Source organism: Xyrauchen texanus, chromosome 49 (genome assembly GCF_025860055.1).
Source record: "Xyrauchen texanus isolate HMW12.3.18 chromosome 49, RBS_HiC_50CHRs, whole genome shotgun sequence".
NCBI classification, from domain to species: domain Eukaryota; kingdom Metazoa; phylum Chordata; class Actinopteri; order Cypriniformes; family Catostomidae; genus Xyrauchen; species Xyrauchen texanus.
The window spans coordinates 8,996,443-9,018,381 of NC_068324.1; the positions used below are offsets into that span (position 1 = coordinate 8,996,443).

Consider the following 21,939-nt stretch of genomic DNA (forward strand, 5'->3'; position numbering starts at 1 on the left):
AAAATAATACTTGGATTTTTGTCTCACTTTTAATACAGCATATATTTCACAGTTATCACTATTTAAAGCAGCATGATGGAACTTGTGTAGTTCCACACCACACCAGTTTCTTCTACACTGCACAAACAGAATTAATATAAGCACACATTTCTGAGTAATGGCATCAGTCTATTAATCGAAATGCCTCACAGATTGCGTACATAAATTAATATAGTGTATTAAATGTGAATGAGTATTATGGAGAGCATAAAACGGCTCATTGAAGTGTTTTGGATAAGCATCATTTTGGAAACAAAAATGTAAACTGATGACTTTAATTGGGTCCTGACCATCATGGCCATTCGTTAGGGTGAGGTGACAGAGAAGTCCATTTTAATGTCACCAGTATGAGGTTCAAAGGTTAAATTGTAGGAGAGATCTTCCCTTCCATCTCCAGAACTTTCATTCGCAGATCTAAAGAAGAACACGCCTTGTTTCCGATGTGGGTTCCATTCACAAGCTCCCTGTTTAGATAAATAAAAAAAATATGCACAGGTTAAAACTGACTGATACTTTTTATGATCTTGTTTGAATAGCAATTTTCAGTGTTATTATTGAAGAATGACATTTCATTTGAATGGTGCTCTGATTTGTTGATTTAACACACATATTTAATGGAAGATAATATTTAACTAGTACCTCTTCGTCAACTGGTTTAGTTAGGCCCATGCTTACAGTGATGTCCTCTGTCAGTTGATACTCCATCCAGAGGGCAACGCCATCGCATATATTGAAGTTACCATTCAGATAAACCATCTTAGGTAGGCTGATTCCTGCAAGCATAATTCTCTGATCTTATTTTACCCTGTGAGTGGCACAGTTCCTTGACTGCTGATAGGTTGTTCAGGAACACATTGCGTAAAATTGAACATCATGACCGGGTGTGGTTTGGTCAGGGCGCGACAAGGGTACTCCCACAGTGAGTGTGGCTCTGCCTCCCTAGATTCATGGAAATCCAGAGATTGCTGTGTGGGGGCAATTTACAAAGGCATGGTAAGGATTTTAAAATTTTACCAAAAGCAAAACTGTGATTACCGAAAACAACTGAGTTCAAAGCTCATCCCTTAATTTTCCGAAAACAGATCAGTCCAAAGACTATGAAGAAGTGCAAGTCTAAGCAGGACAGTTCATACCTGAATCATCTCATCCATTGGACTAACATCAAATCCCTCGCAAGTTCCGCACGGATCTCTTATTCTCCACAGATCCTGAGAGATAAAAGCATGTCAAATGTCAAATTCAAAGTACAATGTATGTCACAGAATCCAAGTCAGCAAAAAAAAAAAAAACGTACTCTGAATCCAACAGCAACTATGTAAAGTGTCGCAGCATGGGGCAGGATAGCAGCACTGGGCTGGAGCAGCTGGGCCACAGCGGTGCGGCAGTACCAGAAAAACAGTGAGTGCCAGGGCAACAGACTGGTGCTGAAGTACGGCTCTCCCATCAATACTGATATCTGGAGGGGAAACACATAATGTCATATAAAATACTTAAAATATTGACGTTTCATTTTTAAAATGAAATAACATTTTTTTAGAAATTTTAACAGCGGAAAGTCTATAAATGTACGCATCATAAATGTGCAGAAATTAGTAATGACATTGCTTTAGCGGGGCCAAATGCGTTAAAACATTAGTACATAAAAAGAATGATCAGATCGCAAAGCTAACGTAAGTCCCTAAAAATACTTTTCTTTCATTTTGTTGTCAACTTATATATATGTAGGCGGTCCAATTACTATGCTGCACAGCTAAATCATACAGTTATAATATAATTTATAAAGAATTTAGTGAGCCGTTCAACTGTTGCTAAACTGAATATATGAAGCAAGCTGTCTTCTACAATTTACAGTGTATTAAAGTAGGCTATAAATGCATGTATAAAGCCCAGTCCTGTATATACAGTATATAATAACAGTGAAGACAGTGATAACACTTAAGTGACCTTGGAATTGAACTGCACAATGTTAAATAACACCAGGTCTGCATATCAGGCATCACATTATGCTGTGCATATTGTATATGTTCAAATTGTGTGTTGCACACTGCTTATTGTACCATCCCTTCACAAAAAAGAAGATTAGACAGGAGAAAGAGCAGAGAGAGGCTCCTAAAGGGAGTATTTCTTTACAACCAAGCAAGCGGGTCATGTGATGAAAATATATAGCAAAAGATCCTGCACAGTGCACACTCTCTGTAATAAAAAAAGTATTTTTTTTCCTCAAAATAATTTGCTATGGGAGGAAGTAATGTATAACTGTGTTTGCAAGGGAAGCATATTTTAAGCAAAACTAATATAATATTAGTTTACAGAAAAATATAAGTAGTTACAGTATATACATTATTTTATATGAGTTGTGTGTTTTTCATATTAATATATATAGACAATACTATTAAAATCACAAGTCAGGTAACAGAGTGAGTGAAAATGTTCTGAGCCTAACTGGTGAGAGGATTTTAGTGACTTGGTAACTTACTATTAAGGGACATAATACTAAGAGTTTGATAAGGAATAAGATAGACATGAGAATCTTAGAATGGGACAGTTATAACAACAACAGTAGTAGTATTAGCATGGGGGAACTGTGCACGGCCCTGGGCAACATGCTTCGTCAACCAGTGAGAGCAGGCAGCAAAAAATGAATGAGGCAGCGTTCACGGTTGATGACATGCTTTTGCGTTCAAAGACAGCTGGACTGAGCACAATAGAATGCAGGGATCTCGAAACAAGTTTTTCAAAGTTTTAAACTACTTTTACCTTGACACAGTGTCCTAAACCGCAACATTTATGTCACGAGAAGGTGAAACGCGACAAAACTAAAGTGAGACACTTCAAAAGCACCTTTCTGACACGTACCAATTCTTCTAATGATCTTTTTGTATTGTCTAATCAACGCTTTACTCATCTGGCAAAATAATGCAGTTTACTTCAATTTAGTCTTTAATTATATAAATTATAATATATATATTATTATAATTTTTATTTAGGTGCCTTTATCAACAAATTTTGATGCATAATAAATTCTATTAATTATTCAGCACATGTAATCAATTTGATTATAAATTTAACTCGATTGACAGCCCTAGTATTTATTACGGTAATTAATTTGAATAGAGACATTACAAAAACATGATTTCAGCAAAACAAAAAACAAACAAAAAAGATGTAGGGGAGGGTGGGGTAAGATGAGCCAGTTTTTACTTATGTGGATCTCCAGGCAAGGGAAATTGAGACAAAAGTACAATGAAGACATCTACTGTTAATTTGGGATGTTGCCTATCAACTGAAAATATAAGAATGCACCTATGACAAAGAGCCTTGAAAATATGACCTCAGAAAAAAAAGTGTTCATGTGACTCAACTTACCCCAGGCTAGGGGTAAGTTGATCCCAGTCAGTGGATAAATTGAGCCATCTGGGGGTAAATTGACCATATTATTTTTCACGTTTTAATGCAAGCATAAAAAAAATTATAATAACTTGCCTCTTTAAAAAATTATAATTTAATAATACACTTACCTTTCCAAACAATGTTATTTTTTTAAAGCTACCACAAACAACACAAAACAAACCAATTAAAGTTTAATTTTCCCTTTAATCTGTTATTTTTTGTATTGGTGAACAATAGTTTTAAACATTTCTGTTAAGTGAAGGACTGCCAGCATAGTTTTCAGGAGCAAGAAATATGGTTATATGCTGTATTTCTTATGCTGTTAATCAAGTCATGTCCACACACACACACACCCACACACACACAAACACACACACACAAACGTGTTTGGCAGAAAGAACGTCCCTTCAGTGTGTTCAGTTCTAATTTCCAATTTTGTTAAACAGTTTCACAGTTTTGAACTTGTGAGAACAAAAGAACAGTTTAAAATTCCAGACCTCAGCACAGTGAAAATGACTATTGGACATTCCATCCATCAAGGTTGCAGGGAAATATGAGTTGTTGCTCCCTCCTTGCAGTTCCTCCAACCTTTCGAGGTTTAGGAAGCTTCTTCAGCACATCATTCAGTGGGACAGATCCCACATCATTTTCTTTGAATGCAAAGGTGGCTTTGTCTTTGCCAGTGCTCCCTCGGATTCTTCTGAGGAATCTTGCATTAACTTCATTGTCCTCAAGGCTCTCAACCAAGCCAATATAATGGTAGCTGTTGCATTTGGTCACAAAATTCACAATAATAAAGTCACCAACTGACAGATCTGAGATGTCTGGTTCACTACTCTCATCCTGGGAGCTGTCACACTCAGTAGTGTCATCAAGTGGGATGGGAACATCACTCTCCTCAGAGCTGCTGTACACTGGGGTTTTCTTCTTGGTTTGTTTCTTCTTGGACTTTCCTTGTTCTTTGATGTTGGTTACTTGTTTCCCCTTCAGTTTGTTTTTTCTCTTTTCATGTTCCATTTCTATTGCCTGCTTTTCAGGTGTATCAGTCAGGATCCTTGTCTTCACTCGCTTTCTCTTTGTCTGTGCCCTAGGCTGCTGACTTTTGGGTAAGGGTAGAATTTCAGTGGGAGACACATATCCAGGGAAGGTGAGGAGTGAATCTGTCCCACATGTTGAAGAACATGCCTGTGAAGGCAACTCAGCAGAGGTGGAGGTTGAAGCCATGGGTGGATCTTCTTCAGAAGTATAAAGCACATCAGGGTTTGGCCTGTCTGACACCATGGATGGTTCAAACTCTGCATCAGAGAAAATATCTCTGTTGTAAGGAAAAATCCCTGTGGACCTGAATCCAGAAGAGATATTCCGTGGTGTCATTGCCGACATGAAAGCCTCGTTCACACATACAGGGATGTGGTATATGCTGGCTGTTTTGCCTGGGTTAGATCTCATCCAACCATCAAGAGCTCTGTTGTAATAGGTCTTGAATGGACCATAGACACTCTTGTCCAGAGGCTGCAGGCGATGAGATGTGTGGGGTGGAATTGTGAGCATAACAATCCCCTTACTCTTTGCTAAATCCAGTGCCCTCAGTGAAATATGGGCCTCGTGGTTATCAAGGAGTAGCAGCATGGGATGGTCAGAGGAGCACTTGGTATGCCGAACCAGATGTTCAAGGAACTCAGCAAAGATGTCTTCATTGATCCAGCCAGATCTGGTGGAGGAACCAATTGATCCTGGAGGTGCTCCTGTAATGAAATGGTCTTTGTATCTAACCCTTGGGAAGATGAACATGGGAGGCACTGCATTCCCAGTAGCATTGACTGCACAGACCACAGTCACAAGCTCTCCTCTTTCGGCAGATGTGATGGCCCCCACTTGTTTCTTTCCCTTTTCCACTACAACTTGCTTTGGTGTCTGCACTGTTGTGACACCTGTTTCATCAACATTATAAATCATGTTTGGAGGGAATTTAAACCTATAAAACAAAGACAAGAGCCATGATGCAAAAAATCTGAATAGTTAAGCTTTTCAAGCAATGCTAAAATCATACTAAACAGCCCTGAATACATATCCTGGTAACTGTGGCTGATAAGTAAACACATGACAATTTCTGGTACAGTAAATGTACTTTACTCTTGTATCTTGCTATAGTTGCCATTCATTTGTTTTAATATTATGGAATAAATTAATTCTGTCACCTGTCCATCACTTTGGTCAGATTGTCAAAGAACTCCCCGACTGTAGTTTTGTTGAAGGCTGTAGCTCTTCCTAAAGATGTTGCTTCAGGCATACGACAGGAAAGATGGTGGCGTGCAATAAAGTTCTTGAACCAATCTCGACCTAACAAAATAGAATTAATTAATTTCATGATACCGTGGCATGAAACCACAGGCGTCAGCCTTTCCTGTCCTAAATTTATAATGTAATTTCCTACACACCCTACCCGCTAGACCTTTCTCTTTCCAGTTGTTGGGGACAGGGATGTTGTTTTTCTGTGCAAACTGGAATGCCAGTTCACAGCATTTCTTTGGAGTGAGGCCATGGAACTGCTCAGCCAACTTTTTGATGTGATCGGCAAGCTCCTTTTCCACCTCTAATGTGAAGACTCTCTTGGCTTCTGCTGTTCCACTGTACCCTACTGTTTTGACTGTCTTTTCCTCCTTCTTTTTTATGTACCTCCGCAGTGTTGACCTGTCAATATTTCTGTCCTTCGCCACTGATCTGATGGATTTTCCGCCCTCAACATCAATGGCTGCTCTCTCCATCTCTTCTAAGGGTGTTGAGCCCCAGTTGGTTCTTCTTTTGTAGGTTCTTGGCATGATAGCTTTTATGCAATGTGTAATGCATGGTTAACAGTTGTGTAATACTATATTTAAAACAATGTTATGCTTAAAACTTAATTTAACTTCAGTGCCTTAAGTTAGGGGTAAGTTGAACCACTGGTTCAATTTACCCCACATCATCTGGCTCACTTTGCCCCATAGTAACCATTTTGGTAAAAACGGCCTAGCTTAGCAATTCAGGCTAACCTTTAGCTAAATGATTCACATGGTTTTATATGTTGACAAATCACCAACATGTGCCATACACAACTTTAGATCTAGATACATTTGCTTTGGCACAACAACTAGTATACCTGCAATGCAGAAAATTAACTTTAACAAGCAAAAAAGTGTTTTTGTGAAAAAAAACAACTTACCTATTGTCCCAAGTGCTTCTCCTCTTCACAGCAAAATAGAAATGATGGAGTCCTTCAGAATGTATGGTCACATGACACCAAATGTGCATAGTTGCCTAGAAACAAGGGGTGGGTCAACTTACCCACTGGCTCATCTTACCCCACTCTCCCCTATTGTGCATAAAGGTTATAGCACATGCTAATATGCATTTCACAGCCCTAGATAGGCTGTTTCCTTGAGAAAAAATGTATCTTCCCTAAATAATCAGGCAGAATTACACTAAACAGCTGAATATTAAAAAGAGAAAATATCAAACTATAAATGTTGCTCCCAACCCTGTTAACACTGCAGGATTAGACCAAAATGTAATTAATAATTAAGGATGAGTACAGCTCTGATTTATTTTAAGCCAGTGCTTAACCATTAATTTAAAATACTTTGTATCTTATATTGATTTGATTACATTTGGTAACATGTTCCACAGTTTAGAACCCTTCACAGAATAAACCCTTTGCCTCAGTGTCGTTCTACAATAGACCAATCCCATTGTTAATTAAATATTCCACGCATGCGCAGTAAGTGGTGGCAGAAAGCCGATAGACTGTTGTGTTAGATTTTACAGAATAGATGGTTTAAACGAAAGTTCAACACAAAACCATCATAAATACAGACATATCCTTAGCTATACATTTATTATAATGATATGAGTTAACAACATGCCTGTAATAATGTTCGTATAAATGTTTGCTGCCAATCCGTGAGTTGAAATGATTGCGTCAGTCTAGTCAGCTCTGTTGATGGCTTGAATCCACAGCAGTCTACTAAAGCCCTCAAAATTATTTTTCAACAACGGAATCTGATCAAATTTTACTGTTTGCGCATGCTTTTTGCCACCACTTCCATGTGAGACGTAAGTGGTGCCTTTGCAAAAGGATTGGCCTATAGTCACCTGATTTCCCTCCAAATCATCCATTGTGAGCTGCTCAGGCTGGATTCCCAATAGCTGTACTCTGTGCTTCAGTGAATTCGTTTTTAGAACCTGTGAGTGAGAGCAAAAACATTTATTAAGTAATATTCGATCTCATGCAGGCACACATTTCAGGTGTTACCATTCAAATTTTCACCTGCTCAATCACTTGTTTTGCCATTCCAGAATTTTCCAAGCTAAACACCTAGAGAGAAAGAAAGATTATAATATAAATATGTGAATCTTGTGACCAAAGTCATCTTTTTAATTTGGCAAAGATAGGATGATAAAGCTTACCTTCCTAGCTCCAAGCAGATGAGCAAAGATGGGTAACAGGCTCCCATCACCGACTGATAAACACACACTGTCTGGTTTCAAAATCTGCAAGGATACATTCACACACATTAAAATGTGAGCAATCTTTAGTCATCAGAAAGCAGCATTTCAAGTTCATATTTACATCAAAACATAAAAAAGTCAAACTCACTCTGCGTAGTGCATTCATGTAACTCTCAGTCCTCTGCTCATCATTCAGTTCCCCAAAGCGTGGCCTTGTCCAGACTAGATGGGCCTGACAGGTACAGCACGGCCGAAAAGGTGTCACTTTGACATCACTTTGTTGACCAAAAACATGAAATCCAAAGCAGCAGTTAAACAGGCCTGCAAAATGCAACATTGTCTTCCTTTATATATCTTGATGATTACTTGTCTATACAACAAATTGCTCAAATGCATCCTTACTTGTGTGAAAGGCTGTACCAGAGACTGTAATCATCATGGGAGACTGTTAAACTGAGCTCTTCTCCCTCAGACACATTCTTCTCCGCAGGGAGGAAACAGACGCTCTGCATCCAGTGATCTCTCCACTTTACAGTAAATGACAAAGTAATCAGAACATTTATACAATATAACATGTTCATATTTGGATGGATTGGCTAAGGCCCAATACTTACAGGATAAGAATTAGGTTCTGTATAGGTCCAACTCGGGGCCATTGTGCAAACAATGCTACCAGCGGGGTCCATGTCGATATCCCACCAAGTTAAGACCACCTGTGCTCTCCCACTAGACTGGGCCTTGAATTGTACTTTGTAGGACTGAGCAGCACTTCTGACTGGTTTGCTGAAGTCAATGCTGAAGCAGAGGAAAACATTTATTTGTTGAAGCAGGGCAAGCAGAAGGAAAAATCCCCATTTTAATCTGGAGAGCTAATCTAGGGCAAAACCCGTACCTGAACATGGTGCAGATGGGCCCGAGTGGAGTGAAGGATTGTTGAGACACCTGACTGAGCTGGATGTCACAGACAGAGGGCGCTCCTGCACACTCTACTACAGAAGGAGGAGGCAACAGTTTGTGTCCATCAACCTCGATGGGCTGAATCTGTGACCATTTCCACAGCATATCTGACTCAACCAGCTGGGCATAGACTTTGGCACGATGTGGCACAGCCTCACAACCAGCCTGCATCAATCAGAAGGGCTTTAGATGCTTTAGGTTAAAGGGACAGTGCATCAAAAATGAAAATCCTGTCATCATTTTGTCACCCTTATATCAGTTGAAACCTGTATGATTGTTTTGTACAGCTTGAAATATGAGTCATTCACTGAAAATGAATAGAGTTCAACATAAATTTAAATTGTATACATAGTACTGAAACAAAGCTCTAGAGTGCAACAGTCTGGTTCTAAAAGTAAAAATCCCATTAATTTACATCTATTTATTTAGCACACAATTAATTTTCTCCATAGGGGAATAGATTTTTAAAGATAACATATAAACCTTTAAAGAAAGACCTACCATCAGCTCCAAGGTTGAAGGTATATGCTTCTGTTGAAGCCATCAACCCGTCAAAAAAAAATAAAAAATTCTAATTTGTCAACTAAATGTTACAAATGTACGGAAGAGGATTAGGGCCAAGCAATAATAATAAAAAAATAAAGCCATCTCGAGATTAAAGTCATTATAATACGAGATTAAACTCATTAAATATCGAGAATAAAGTTGTTGTGTTTCGAGATTAAACTCGTTAAATTTCGAGAAAAAAGTCGAAATACAATCTTGAGAATAAACTCATTAAATATCGAGAATAAAGTCATTATAATGCGAGATTAAACTTAACGAGTTTTTTCTCAAAACACAACGACTTTATTCTCGATATTTAATGAGTTTATTCTCAAGATTGTATTTCGACTTTTTTCTCGAAATTTTAACGAGTTTAATCTCGCATTATAATGACTTTATTCTCGATATTTAATGAGTTTATTCTCAAGATTGTATTTCGACTTTTTTCTCGAAATTTTAACGAGTTTAATCTCGAAACACAACGACTTTATTCTCGATATTTAATGAGTTTATTCTCAAGATTGTATTTCGACTTTTTTTCTCGAAATTTAACGAGTTTAATCTCGCATTATAATGACTTTAATCTCGAGATGGTTTTATTTTTTTATTATTGCTTGGCCCTAATCCTCTTCCGTACAAATGTATTATTAAATAAAAAAAATAAAAAAAATTGCATTTAATCGAAAATTCACTATTAAATGCAAAAAAAAAAAATTTTTTTACCCATCAACCTAAAACCAAAAAAAATCCACCAATCAGACAAGAGCGGTGAAAAAGCATGCCGAGCGAGCTCTGCAGTGACTGCCCACTTTCAAGACGCAATCAAATCGTTCTATTTTAAAACTACTTACAGTATATACATATCTATAAGTAAATGAGACTATGTCATTTGCAATGCTTTAAGGGATTGTAGTTAATTCCCTCATTCCAGCCCTTGTCTTTTTCCCCATTTTCAAATACTTTCTTTCTTTAAATAACATTTTGTAATATTGTAATACACCTCGGAGTCAGTTAAATGTGTCTCCTTTGTGTACAGTGGAGGAAAGAAATAACATAAGTTGGGTGAGTATATATAGATAGAATTAACATTTTTGGGTATGCTACTCCTTTAAGGCACATTGAAATTCTGAACTGTAGATACTTGGACAAGATGCATGTGTGCATGCTCATAGCTGGGCAATGCTCCTTCACCAATCAGCTCAGTATCAAACAGCTCCGTGACAAGAACATTTGCTCTCTCTTGCATGTCTCCATCTGCAGATACAATGCTATTTAATTCTTACAATTACCACTGTGTCATACATAGTGTAGGGGATGAACCTGTCACTGGTAAAACAAGCACATATAAATGGTGGTTGTCTAACCAGGTCCGACTGTAACCTCAGTGGAGTGTTTGTTGATGATCTTGATTTTATCTGAGAATCCATTCCTCTGCACGATGCAAGCAGCAGCTTGTGCCATGGGTTTAAACACCTGTGCACAGCATTTATGTCATAATCACATTTTTGTTTTCAGAATTAATATCACCATTGTTAATCACGATTCACCACATGACTGTGTATAAGTGAGTACCTCTATGGCGTAACAGTAATCAGCTCCAGCTCTCACTGCCATCATGGAGAGCAGACCAGTTCCAGTGCCAATGTCCAGCACCACTACCCGTTCTCCACGTGCCTTCACTCTGCTAACTGCTGCTCGGATGCCCTGATAGTATTTCTCATTCTAAGGAGCAAAATGTAGAGAAATACACAATTAATGATGTGAAAAATAAAATACAGTTTTTTATATATATATATTTTATGTTTTTCCCTGTGAATTTCAATGTTTGTCTTTAAATGTACAGTCATTTCAAATCAGATGATTGCAAAACGCTCTAAAAAGGTTGAGACAGTGGCAATATAATAACAATTAGACGAGTTGAAATAACAAGGCAATGTGAAACAGATGTTAAACAGGTGAGGCAATCACGTAATAGTTTAAAAGGAGTCTCCAAAAACAGCCTAGTCCTTCAAGAGCAAAGATCATTCAAGATCTCACCTGCAAGGGCACCATTAATTCATTTTGGAGCAACAAATACTGCCATCCAGAAAAACACCAAAAGAAAGACGCCCAGGGTCCCTGTTCATCTGCGTGAACGTGCCTTAGGCATGCTGCATGGAGGCAAGAGGATTGCAGATGTGGACAGGGCAATAAATTGCAATGTCCGTAATGTGAGACAGGAAGGACAGCTGATCGTCCTTGCAGTGGCAGACCATGTGTAACAACACCCGCACAGGATCGGTACATCCGAATATCACACCTGTGGGACAGGTACAGGATGGCAACAACAACAGCCCAAGTTACACAAGGAACACACAGTCCCTCATCAGTGCTCAAACTGTCCGCAATAGAGTGAGAGAGGCTGGATTGAAGGCTTATAGAACTGTTGTAAAGCAGGTCCTTCCAGACATCACTGGCAACAACGTCACCTATGGGCACAAACCCACCTTCGCTGGACCAGACAGGACTGGCAAAAGTGCTCTTCACTGACGAGTCGAGGTTTTGTCTCATCATGGGTGAAGGTCGGACTTGCGTTTAACGTCTAAGAAATTAGCGTTAAACCGAGACCTGTATTCTGGAGCGGGATCGATTTGAAGGTGGAGTTTGTCATGTTCTGGGGCGGTGTGTCACAGCATCATCGGACTGAGCTTGTTGTCATTGCAGGCAATCTCAATGCTGTGCGTTACAGGGAAGACATCCTCCTCCCTCATGTGGTACCATTCCTGCATGCTCATCCTGACAAGACCCTTGAGCCTGACAATGCCACCAGTCAACTGCTCGTTCTGGGCGTGATTTCCTGCAAGACAGGAATGTCAGTGTTCTGGCATGGCCAGCAAATAGCCCGGATCTCAATCCCATTGAGCACATCTGGGACCTGCTGGATCGAAGGGTGAGGGCTAGGGCCATTCCGCCAGAAATGTCCAGGAACTTGCAAGTGCGGTTAGTCACATGTCTGTGAAACTTGTTCAGTTTATGTCTTAGTTATTGAATCTTTTTATGTTCATACAAATATTTACACATGTTAAGTTTGCTGAAAATAAAAGCAGTTGAAAGTGAGAGGATGTTTATTTATATATTAATTAGTACAATTCATTATAATACATAAGATTTTATATTTTAAGATATTAAATGTATTTACATTTAAATATGGTAAATAATATATTAAACATTTCTCAGTGTTTGACCAGTGCTTTAAAAACATATATTTTGGTCCATATATATATATATATATATATATATATATATATATATAGATATCTATATAGATAGATAGATAGATAGATAAAGAAATTAATAAGTATATCTGATAAGTATAGGAGCTAAATCTCAAAGACTGCATCCCATGAAGTGTGACAAATTCATTTCCATGACCTCCAGTCATTTGTAAAAACGATTTTTCAGAGACTGGACTTGGAAAAAGTAATATCTAGCTTGAAAAATTATTTAATATCTGTGCACAACAATACATTTCTATATTCACAGAAAATTCTGTGACATTCATAATGACTTTTCAAGGCCTGGAAATCACAGTTTCCTGCTATTTCCAGATTTTCCATGATTGTGACAACCCTGAAAAGTGTTATTGAAACTATTTGAAATCTGTGATTACCAATATTAACCTATCGACGTGAATAGTTTTGATGTGTGTTTATGGATGAAGGACTGTCAACAACAAAACTCACCCTGTCTTTATCATGGAGCATATCTGCATAGCAAGACCTGACAGACACAAACAAACCATTATCCGGACATGTCAAATTAATTTACCCCCCGTCCCACGACAAGACAGCACATGACAAACTCTAAAATTAGATTGTGTATAACTGAAGATCTGGCATTGAGCAACGTGACCACGTGTTACAACGTTAATAGCAACAAGTCACTGTCAAGTATTGTAGTTTTAAGGAGTGCTTTTTTTTAATAAATCAAAACACAAGTCGCTCCAACACAACCCCGCAAGGATTATAAATGATTAATGTGTTTTAACATTGCATGAGGTTATCTGACTGATTTACGCACCTGGCAAGCTCCTGATGATAATCATATTCCTCGCTCTCCTCCACCCAATCCAGCGCTCCGGTTGTTGGATTTGCACGCCCGCAAAATGTCTTCATTGTCCTCTCAGTCTTCAGTGATAACCCTGTGTATTAATGTATGTTGGTCTCTAAATGTGTAACTCATGCCATAACAGATGAAGCCAACATGATCTGTCAGGGTGCGGCCATGTTTTTTCGCTAAAACGCGCCCTCGAATGACATCAGCATAGCGCCCTCAACCTTCAGCTAGCTGTTGCCAAAACGACAAACAACAGAGACAGTATCCATGTAAATGTTACGATATCAAGGTAAGTTCCTGCACTTTTAGTTTTAGGACCGGAACGGAACCCACTTTTAAAGTGGATGAAATCATTTGTATTTTGGCAGTGTTCTGTTGTTGCACATCATTTGGCTCTCAATCTGTTTTATAAAATGTATGTCTGAAGCATAATTCCCTCCCTCTTCAGTTTTACTTCAGGCTTTATATCTTGTTAGATCCATTTAGCAGTTTGCATAAGATTGTAAAGAGCTCCATAAATGCAGTGCAAAAAAGGGTAAGTTTTTTTTTTAAAGCACTTTTATGCTTAACACTACTACATAACTAATATTAAACCTTACAAAAAAGTACTTTGGCTGAACCATGGTTCACAGTATCAGATGGTTATACAGTAATATGGTACCGAGCAACACTGTAAACATTGATGGCAAGTGTGGATTCATTGCCGAGGTACTGAGTGATTGATAACCAGTTTCACATACACCAAGGTATTCTAAAAACACCATCATATTTCTATAATATATTTCTATTACAAATGACAATACAAGACTTCTGATACCAAAAAACAAAAACAAAAAAAAATACAGTAATACCATGGTATAATGCTACTTATTAAAATAGCTTTGAATTTATGAATTATGACTTCCAAAAAAGAATATTTTGTATTAAAATGCATTACTTTATTGTTCAAAGGTCAACCACAATATACACAGTGAACCACGATAGACCAATAGATTATATCAATCAGAGTATCTTTGGAAACTTTATGTTTGGTAACAATACCATTGTAAGACATTTACATTCTATTGTTTAATTTCCTTCAAAAAATATGTACAAATACAATGAGCCAGACTGATTTTTCTTGGTATACCATAATGTTTTGGGGGCACTAACATGGTTTGTGCACTTTGTTTTAAAAAATATATATAAAAATCTGTAAATTTAATGAATGTAAATATTATTTTGGCACAGTGATTTACTTCTATAACAAGGCTTTGTTCAGACATGATAGCACAGACAGTGGAAATGCTAATCATATGGAGTAGTGATGAATTTATGATGAATATCCTGCTTTAATACAATCGGGCTAGATTGTTTTTCAAGTACACTTTGCAGTTGGCAGACAGAATGACATGCAGGAAGAGGGAACAAGGATTTCTGAGAAGATTGGGCGGTATCCTGGTGGTAAAGGTGGAGCACTGTGCTCCAGAAAATCTAAGACAGACCCCCGCACATCTTTGGGGACATCTCCTCTTATGTCCAACATCACAGAAACATGCTTCTCACTGAAAATAAACACCTTATAAGTTGTCTCAAAACATAGACTAGTCACTGAATTAGAGGTGATTTTAGGATAATGGTGTGCTTGGTGTGAAATCTCACCTAATATCAGGGTACTTGGTTACCAATTGAGAAATCTCCAGTGTTAGCATGCCCATGTCTTTCAAATAGATTAGGTCTGCCAGCACAAGTATCAATGCAGTGGGATTCACCTCACCTATGGTCACTTCAATCTCCTTAAAATAAAAAAGCATTACGTTTAGACAAATGTAATTTTTGTATCATGGAAAATGTCCAAATAGGTAAATGTAATTGTAAACGAGGTTTCACCATGCTTTGAAAGTGGTTCCTTAGCTGTTCAGCATCCTGTGTTAAGCTGGGCCAACTGGCATCGCTCGTCACAACTTCGACAGACCAGTCTCTTCTGCATCAATGTGCGGACGTACTCAACAACAGTTAGCCACTGACACTCCTCCTTTAGTCTCTATGAACGGGGATCACATGACACGTGTATTGTTAATTGTTCCCACCTGACACCTCAGGCAGACAACATACAGAGTCCTAAAATTTGAAACAGGCATGTTCTATAAATGTATGCACACTGGTGCCACCATTTGGCGTCCATCGGTTGTGTCCAGCTAGGACTAAGGGGGCTACTCAAAATTCTTCAGCGCCAGTCAGCACCACTCACATATAGTACTTTATATTAAATTCGACTCAAATCTTTATCAAATGAAATTCGTTATTGACTTTAGCCTAGGCTAGGAGATACACTGTGTATGCAGTTTTTCTGTAGCAAATCTGTATTCATGTGATTTGACAGCTTGAATAAAGCTGCATGTAGAGAAGCTGAATAAGAAATGTCACCCTTTATAATCTTTCAGTTTGCACAGCAAAATCATGTTTTTCAACGCTCCATTCATTACCAGCGTCAAGTGCCACATTGCCCTCCACATGGCAAGAGTTGCAGAAAGTGTCGCAGAGGGGTGATTTTACGAGTTTGCCATGTACAAAAGCAGGAGGTGTGCACATTATATATTGAAAACATGTATTTGGAAGAGAGAAAAAACCTGCAGTTGCTTTGATAGCAGAAAGTAATAAAAGGACTTGTTTATGTTTAGGTCTAAACGTTTTCTTGGTGAATTTAAAGTAGTTCAATAACTGGGGTCTCTGATATTCCTAAAAACGAAAAGGTAATATTTAATAAATAGAAATCATTCAATGTCTCTTCGTAAATTTGGACAGTTTTTAAATACATGTTGTTGCTTAGTACTCTGAAAGACATTATTGGTGAAGCAAAAATGTGTGTGTGAAAAACACTTTGGTGTAAAGTGACATCACTTCATAGACTTCAATGTATTCTGCAGCACTGACACGAGTCACGTGAAAGACCCTTAACGCATATAAATATCAGTCACTTTTGCACATTACTCATTGCTCTTCACTTTCACAAAATTGACCAATTATGTTTTCAAAATGGCAAATTTGGAAGTTTAAATCTCTGAAATGATAATTTTTTTCATTCATTTATTTATTTTGTGGAATTTGGTAATTTTCCACGGCACACCTGACAATCTTTCACGACACACTATTGTGCCGCGGCACAGTGGTTAGGAAACACTGGTCTAGTGCATGTTTACATTGAAAAATAATTAAAAAAAAAGTAGACTGACATAATATTAAGTTCTGTGAGATCGGCTCCAAAGTATGATGAATGACTAAACACTTACCTGCCGACAAGGTTGACGCACTCTGTTGTAGAGTTCACAGTGATGTTCCAGAACCCCACACATTTTTGGGGTTAAATCTTCCTGGACCAGCCAGGTATGAGACAGGAGCCCCTGAAGATGGGGCTGTAACTCAAACAGTAGGTGGTCCATGACTAGCTGACAAGCTTTTCTCACAGCACGGTCCAAGGCAGCCAGAGGCCCAGTTGGAACATGCGATAAACGGTTTGAGGGGAAGGAGCACAACTGTTTCTGCAGGCTTTCTGCAGAAGTTCTAGATGTACATTTATATCAAATATGTAAATATATTTCTTACAAGCAAGCATCTGACTAACACATAAACATTAAATTAAATACACACTTTTTCAAACAAACAGCACAGACATGCTGTAAAAAGATACTTGTACATCATCTCACTTGAGGATGATGCAGTTGCTGATGCAGGCCAGAAGATAATGGAGATAGAACTTGTTACTGTTTGAGGTGAGATCCCTGTAATGCTCTGTCCCAAATTCTATGATGGCATCTCGAAACCTGTTTCAATGTAAAGAGAGTACAGGAAAGTAAACAACTATGCATTTGATATGCTGGTCTTTTCAACAGGGGTACTTCAATATTGCTAATCAATCACACCGTCTAAGGAGGTTCTCCATCTCATGAAGGCCCATTTGGATTGTCTGGTCCCTCTGAGCTTCACTTATCATTAAGGCCACCCGTGTATTTTCTTCTAGCATCTATGAACCCAGACACCATAGTAGTTAGAATACTCTACAGGCAGGGGCATAAATACCATGTGTGCAATGTATGCAACACTTAGGAGTGCTGTCAATGGATTTCTTTCTAGCCACAACTAAAGTACCTGAGTGATGATGGTTGGAAGGCTGGTGTGATAGCAGCCCTCATGGTCAATGTCTGGTTCCTGGTCCCTCTGCCAGTCTGTCAGCTCCACTTCTAGAGCCTTGTGCATCCATTCTGAGACACTCTTCTACAAACAATCACTATCACACTTGTCAAGTACTCCTGACATATTTATTCAGACTGTACAATGAACAGTACATGTTAATGGTTAAAAACTAAAACACCACAATGAGTCTTACCCGAACTTTTTGGACATATTTATTCTGCAGCTGCTCGAGACCTTCCTGAGATATCAGGGGTCCCAGGTCTTCAATTTCTAGCTCAGATACAAGGTCTGGATCACCCATCATCTCTGAGCTTAAAGAACATGTTCTCTTATAATAAACTTTATGATTGCCAATATCCCAAATTCATATAGGATTGTATGCTTTACTTACCTGTTGTAAATTTGCAGAACCCAGTTAAGAACAGCAAAAATTTCCCCACTTTCTAGCTCCCATCCAGTAACTAGCCCAAGATGGGTTTGCAAGAACTGGTGGCAGGATCGCAGGTAGGCTCTTGTTAGATGATAATGAGGTGGAACACACTGTTCCAAAATGTTGCGCACTGTTGAGAGGTCTTCCATAATGCCATGCTGTAGTCCAGACAAGTGACTAGCAAGCCATGGTCCTTGGGTGGGCAAGTACGACACACTACGGAAACGGGATGACACTCCCTCCTCCAGCACCTGGCCAACAGTTTGATGAACAGGTACAAATTAAAGTAAATTTACCACACGCCTTTTTACAATTTGAAGTTGTGTCATCTTGTAAACAAAAACATTGAGAGTGGCTTTAAAGCTTTTGCTTGTTCTTCTCTTAATAGGAAATTTAGTGCTCATCAACATCAAACCTCAAAGAAGCGTTCCCTCCAGCAGCGTGGTCTTCCAGGGGGCATGGTTCTGTAGTGTCCTGATGCTGATCTTCGCTCCTCCATAAAGAACTTGTCTAGAGCTTCTTCACGCTCTACTATACGTACAGCTGACACAAATGGTGTGGGGTTTTGATGAGTGAGCGACAGCCAACTCCCTACAACTGCCCAAAGCTCCTTGGCAAGGGCATCCACCAACCGTCCAACACCTGAGAAATAATTCTGCAAATGCTCCTCATCCTCAGACCCTAGGCCTGTTCCGGATGATCCCTTGGGTCCCTGAAGCTGTAGCAGTACCTCGTCCTGCCAGCACTCTAGTTCCATTAGCCGAGCATGAGCTTCCAGTAGCCTCCGAGACTCCACTAGCCTCTCTGTCTCTAGCACCATATTTCGCACTGACAGAAATGAGGTTGGGATAAAATGAGAAACTAAGGCATTCATGAATTAACAAACATATTTTAATAAAAGCTATAGAAAATTTAGAATGCCATTTGTGGCACTAAAATGCCATGTTGCTTCTAGAAAGAAGAATCACTTACCTTTGTAGAGGCGTGGCAAGTTGCTAACTGCAGCAAGGAGTTGGCGATGATGGAGAGACACCTCCCGAAGTGTCTCCAGTGTAGTTACCTCATCAGAATTTTTACTGGTCTCCAATCTTGCCTTGTGCAAGTCATGAGACACTTCTCTTAGCCCAGCTCGTGCCTCTCGCAATTGACCAAGACCCCAATCAACACCTTCCAAATAGGACTGTACAGATGACTTCAAATATGAAAAGTAAGAGTGAGCAGGTAACTTTTCTTGCAGCTGCTACAGATAGAAATGTAGAAAAATATACTTCAAGTTGATCAGCCACAACATTAAAACCACCTGCCTGGTATTGTGTAAGTCTCCCTCATGCTGCCAAAACAGCGCCAACCCTCATCTCAGAATAGCATTCTGAGATGCTATTCTTCTCACCACAATTGTAAAGAGTGGTTATCTGAGTTACCGTAGACTTTGTCAGTTCGAACCAGTCTGGATATTCTCCGCTGGCCTCTCTAATTAGCAAGGCATTACCGTCCACAGAACTGCCGCTCACTGGATGTTTTTTGTTTTTTGCACCATTTGGAGTAAATTCTAGAGACTGTTGTTTGAAAATCCCAGGAGATCAGGAGTTACAGAAATACTCAAACCAGCCCGTCTGGCACCAACAATCATCCATGCAATTATCTAATCAGCCAATTATGTGGCAGCATTGCAGTGCATAAAATCATGCAGATACAGGTCAGGAGCTTTAGTTAATGTTTACATTAACCATCAGAATGTGAAAATTTGTGATCTCAGTGATTTGTACTGTGGTATGATTGTTGGTGCCAGATGGGCTGGTTTGAGTATTTCTGTAACTGCTGATCTCCTGGGATTTTCACACACAACAGCCTCTAGAACTTACTCATAATTGTGCCAAAAACAAAAAACATCCAGTGAGTGGCAGTTCTGTGGACGGTAATGCCTTGCTGATTAGAGAGGTCAACAATGTCCAAACTGGTTCCAATTGACAATTGAAGTCTACTGTAACTCAGATAACCGTCCTGTACAATTTTTGTGAGAAGAATAGTATCTCAGAATCCTATTCTGAGATGCGGATTGGTGCTGTTTTGGTGGCTCGAGGGGGGACCTACACAATATTAAGCAAGTGGTTTTAATGTTGTGGATGATCGGTGTATATGCTTTTTTTTTAATAATGAAATCATTATTACTTCTTAGTCTTACCTTTAATCTGGATTGAATAGAAGTGGTTCGTTGGCTCTCTCTTTTCCTGTATTGTCCAAGTTTCTCCAGATGCTCTGGACAACAAAAGACACCTGAGGCCCATTTCAGTGCAGCACCCCGAGCCAAACACTCAGCTCTCTCCAGCTCTGGCCATACCTCCACTGGCACAAGGGCATCTATCAATCAAAATGGCGCCATACACAGCAGAGAAAAATTGTGCAGTTCAGATGCAATGCTACGTTATTGCTACAGTGTGTACCAAGAGAATGCATGCTTTGAGAAACCAGCACAAGGCTACATATAATGGAATTTGACATCAGTCTTAAATTCACCTCTTTCCCATAGAATTGATTCAGCTTTGTCTTGATAGTTATTAAGGTCAAAGTTTCAATTTCAATTTCATAGGCGATAATCCCATGCTCGAGTTCTTGAGAATCTTTTTAAGTATACTGCATATTACCGAAGAACAGCTTCTAGGCAGAAAGTAAACCTTTTCCCCTCTCAATGAAAAATGACAGCATCATGCTAAACAGTTTCAGACTCAAATTGTAAGTACTATCAAGCTTACAGCTTTGGGATACAAATAACATAAAAGTTGCATATATCATAAGGATTTACACAATATTGAAATGTAGGCCTACTGTATATAAAAATTATTGTTCTCACTTGTGGGAACATTTGACTGCAAAGTTAACAGTGTTCTCTAATTGGAAAATCTATTCCTTGGATAGTGGCTTGTAATGTATTTTTATAAAAAAAAAGTTAAAGCCACGCTTACTGATTTGTACAGAAGCATATACCATAGATTAACAATCTCAAAGCTTGTGGTAGATCAGTCTTAAAAGTTTCCTAAAATCAATTTCAAAGATTTTGAATGGGATTATTACTCTCAGAAGACTACTGTTGTGCTCTATTTTCATATACGTATATGTTGCAAGCAAACAACCAGTAACGAGAAAGGATGTGTACCTTCATGATTGTCATAGCCATTCTTGTCTGACATTTAGGCTTGTTTCTCAACTGTCCACCGTTCCGCCACTAAGAGACTGCCCTGCCAGAGGGCCTGCTCACTGTCGCGAGATAGAGCAATCAACAGAGAGAGAGAGAAGAGGGCGAAGAAGAGAGAGGGTACATACCCACTTTACTGCCACCCTTCCTCTCTCACACTCCCAGACACATCCTCTGCTTAGTGGACGGCAGGAAGGGAAGGGAGAGAGAGCAAGAGGGACGGAGGGAAAGCGGGAACTCCGCCCTCTGAATGATCCAGATGGTGAGCAATGAGTGTGGGGGTGGGCTTCATGTGCAACAGTGCCTCTCTGTGTCTGAGGTATGTTTTAAATTGCCTGAAGAAGTCTCAAAGGTTTTACGTGTATCCGCATCAATTAGATTTCTTTTGGAATGGTCATGGACGTATGTGACGATTTTTATTGTTCCAGAATATTCTTAACTTATTACTCGTGTGTTATTTGAGCTGTAAAATTTTTAAATATAAATTTTTACTGTAATTTCTGGATTTTAGTGTTCGTTGACATGAAATCGTCATGGCAACAACGTTTTAAAATTGGAAATAACTTTACAAAGAAAAGGTTATTAAGCTATTTTATCAAAATAAAATCATGTTAACACATATTGTTTACATCTTGTG

At 38.8% G+C, this 21,939-nt stretch overlaps 2 protein-coding genes across 2 annotated transcripts; both read right to left on the minus strand.

Moving 5' to 3' along the window:
• Positions 1–167: 167 nt before the first annotated feature.
• On the minus strand, positions 168–13,673 carry LOC127640426 (protein arginine N-methyltransferase 7-like). The gene is given in 17 exon segments (XM_052122998.1): positions 168–503; positions 679–764; positions 833–1,004; positions 1,173–1,247; positions 1,334–1,495; positions 7,558–7,647; positions 7,733–7,780; positions 7,873–7,956; positions 8,063–8,189; positions 8,317–8,441; positions 8,529–8,709; positions 8,807–9,036; positions 10,559–10,671; positions 10,782–10,890; positions 10,990–11,139; positions 13,140–13,176; positions 13,477–13,673. Coding segments are annotated over 17 exon segments (2,043 nt in total). The 5' UTR covers positions 13,572–13,673; the 3' UTR covers positions 168–344.
• Positions 13,674–14,461: 788 nt separating this feature from the next.
• LOC127640424 (exocyst complex component 3-like protein) lies at positions 14,462–21,479 on the minus strand. The gene is given in 14 exon segments (XM_052122992.1): positions 14,462–15,056; positions 15,154–15,287; positions 15,382–15,427; positions 15,429–15,535; positions 16,782–17,052; positions 17,196–17,312; positions 17,412–17,512; positions 17,638–17,763; positions 17,876–17,993; positions 18,074–18,363; positions 18,528–18,940; positions 19,085–19,304; positions 20,295–20,470; positions 21,264–21,479. Coding segments are annotated over 14 exon segments (2,340 nt in total). The 5' UTR covers positions 21,298–21,479; the 3' UTR covers positions 14,462–14,869.
• Between the last annotated feature and the right edge of the window lie 460 nt (positions 21,480–21,939).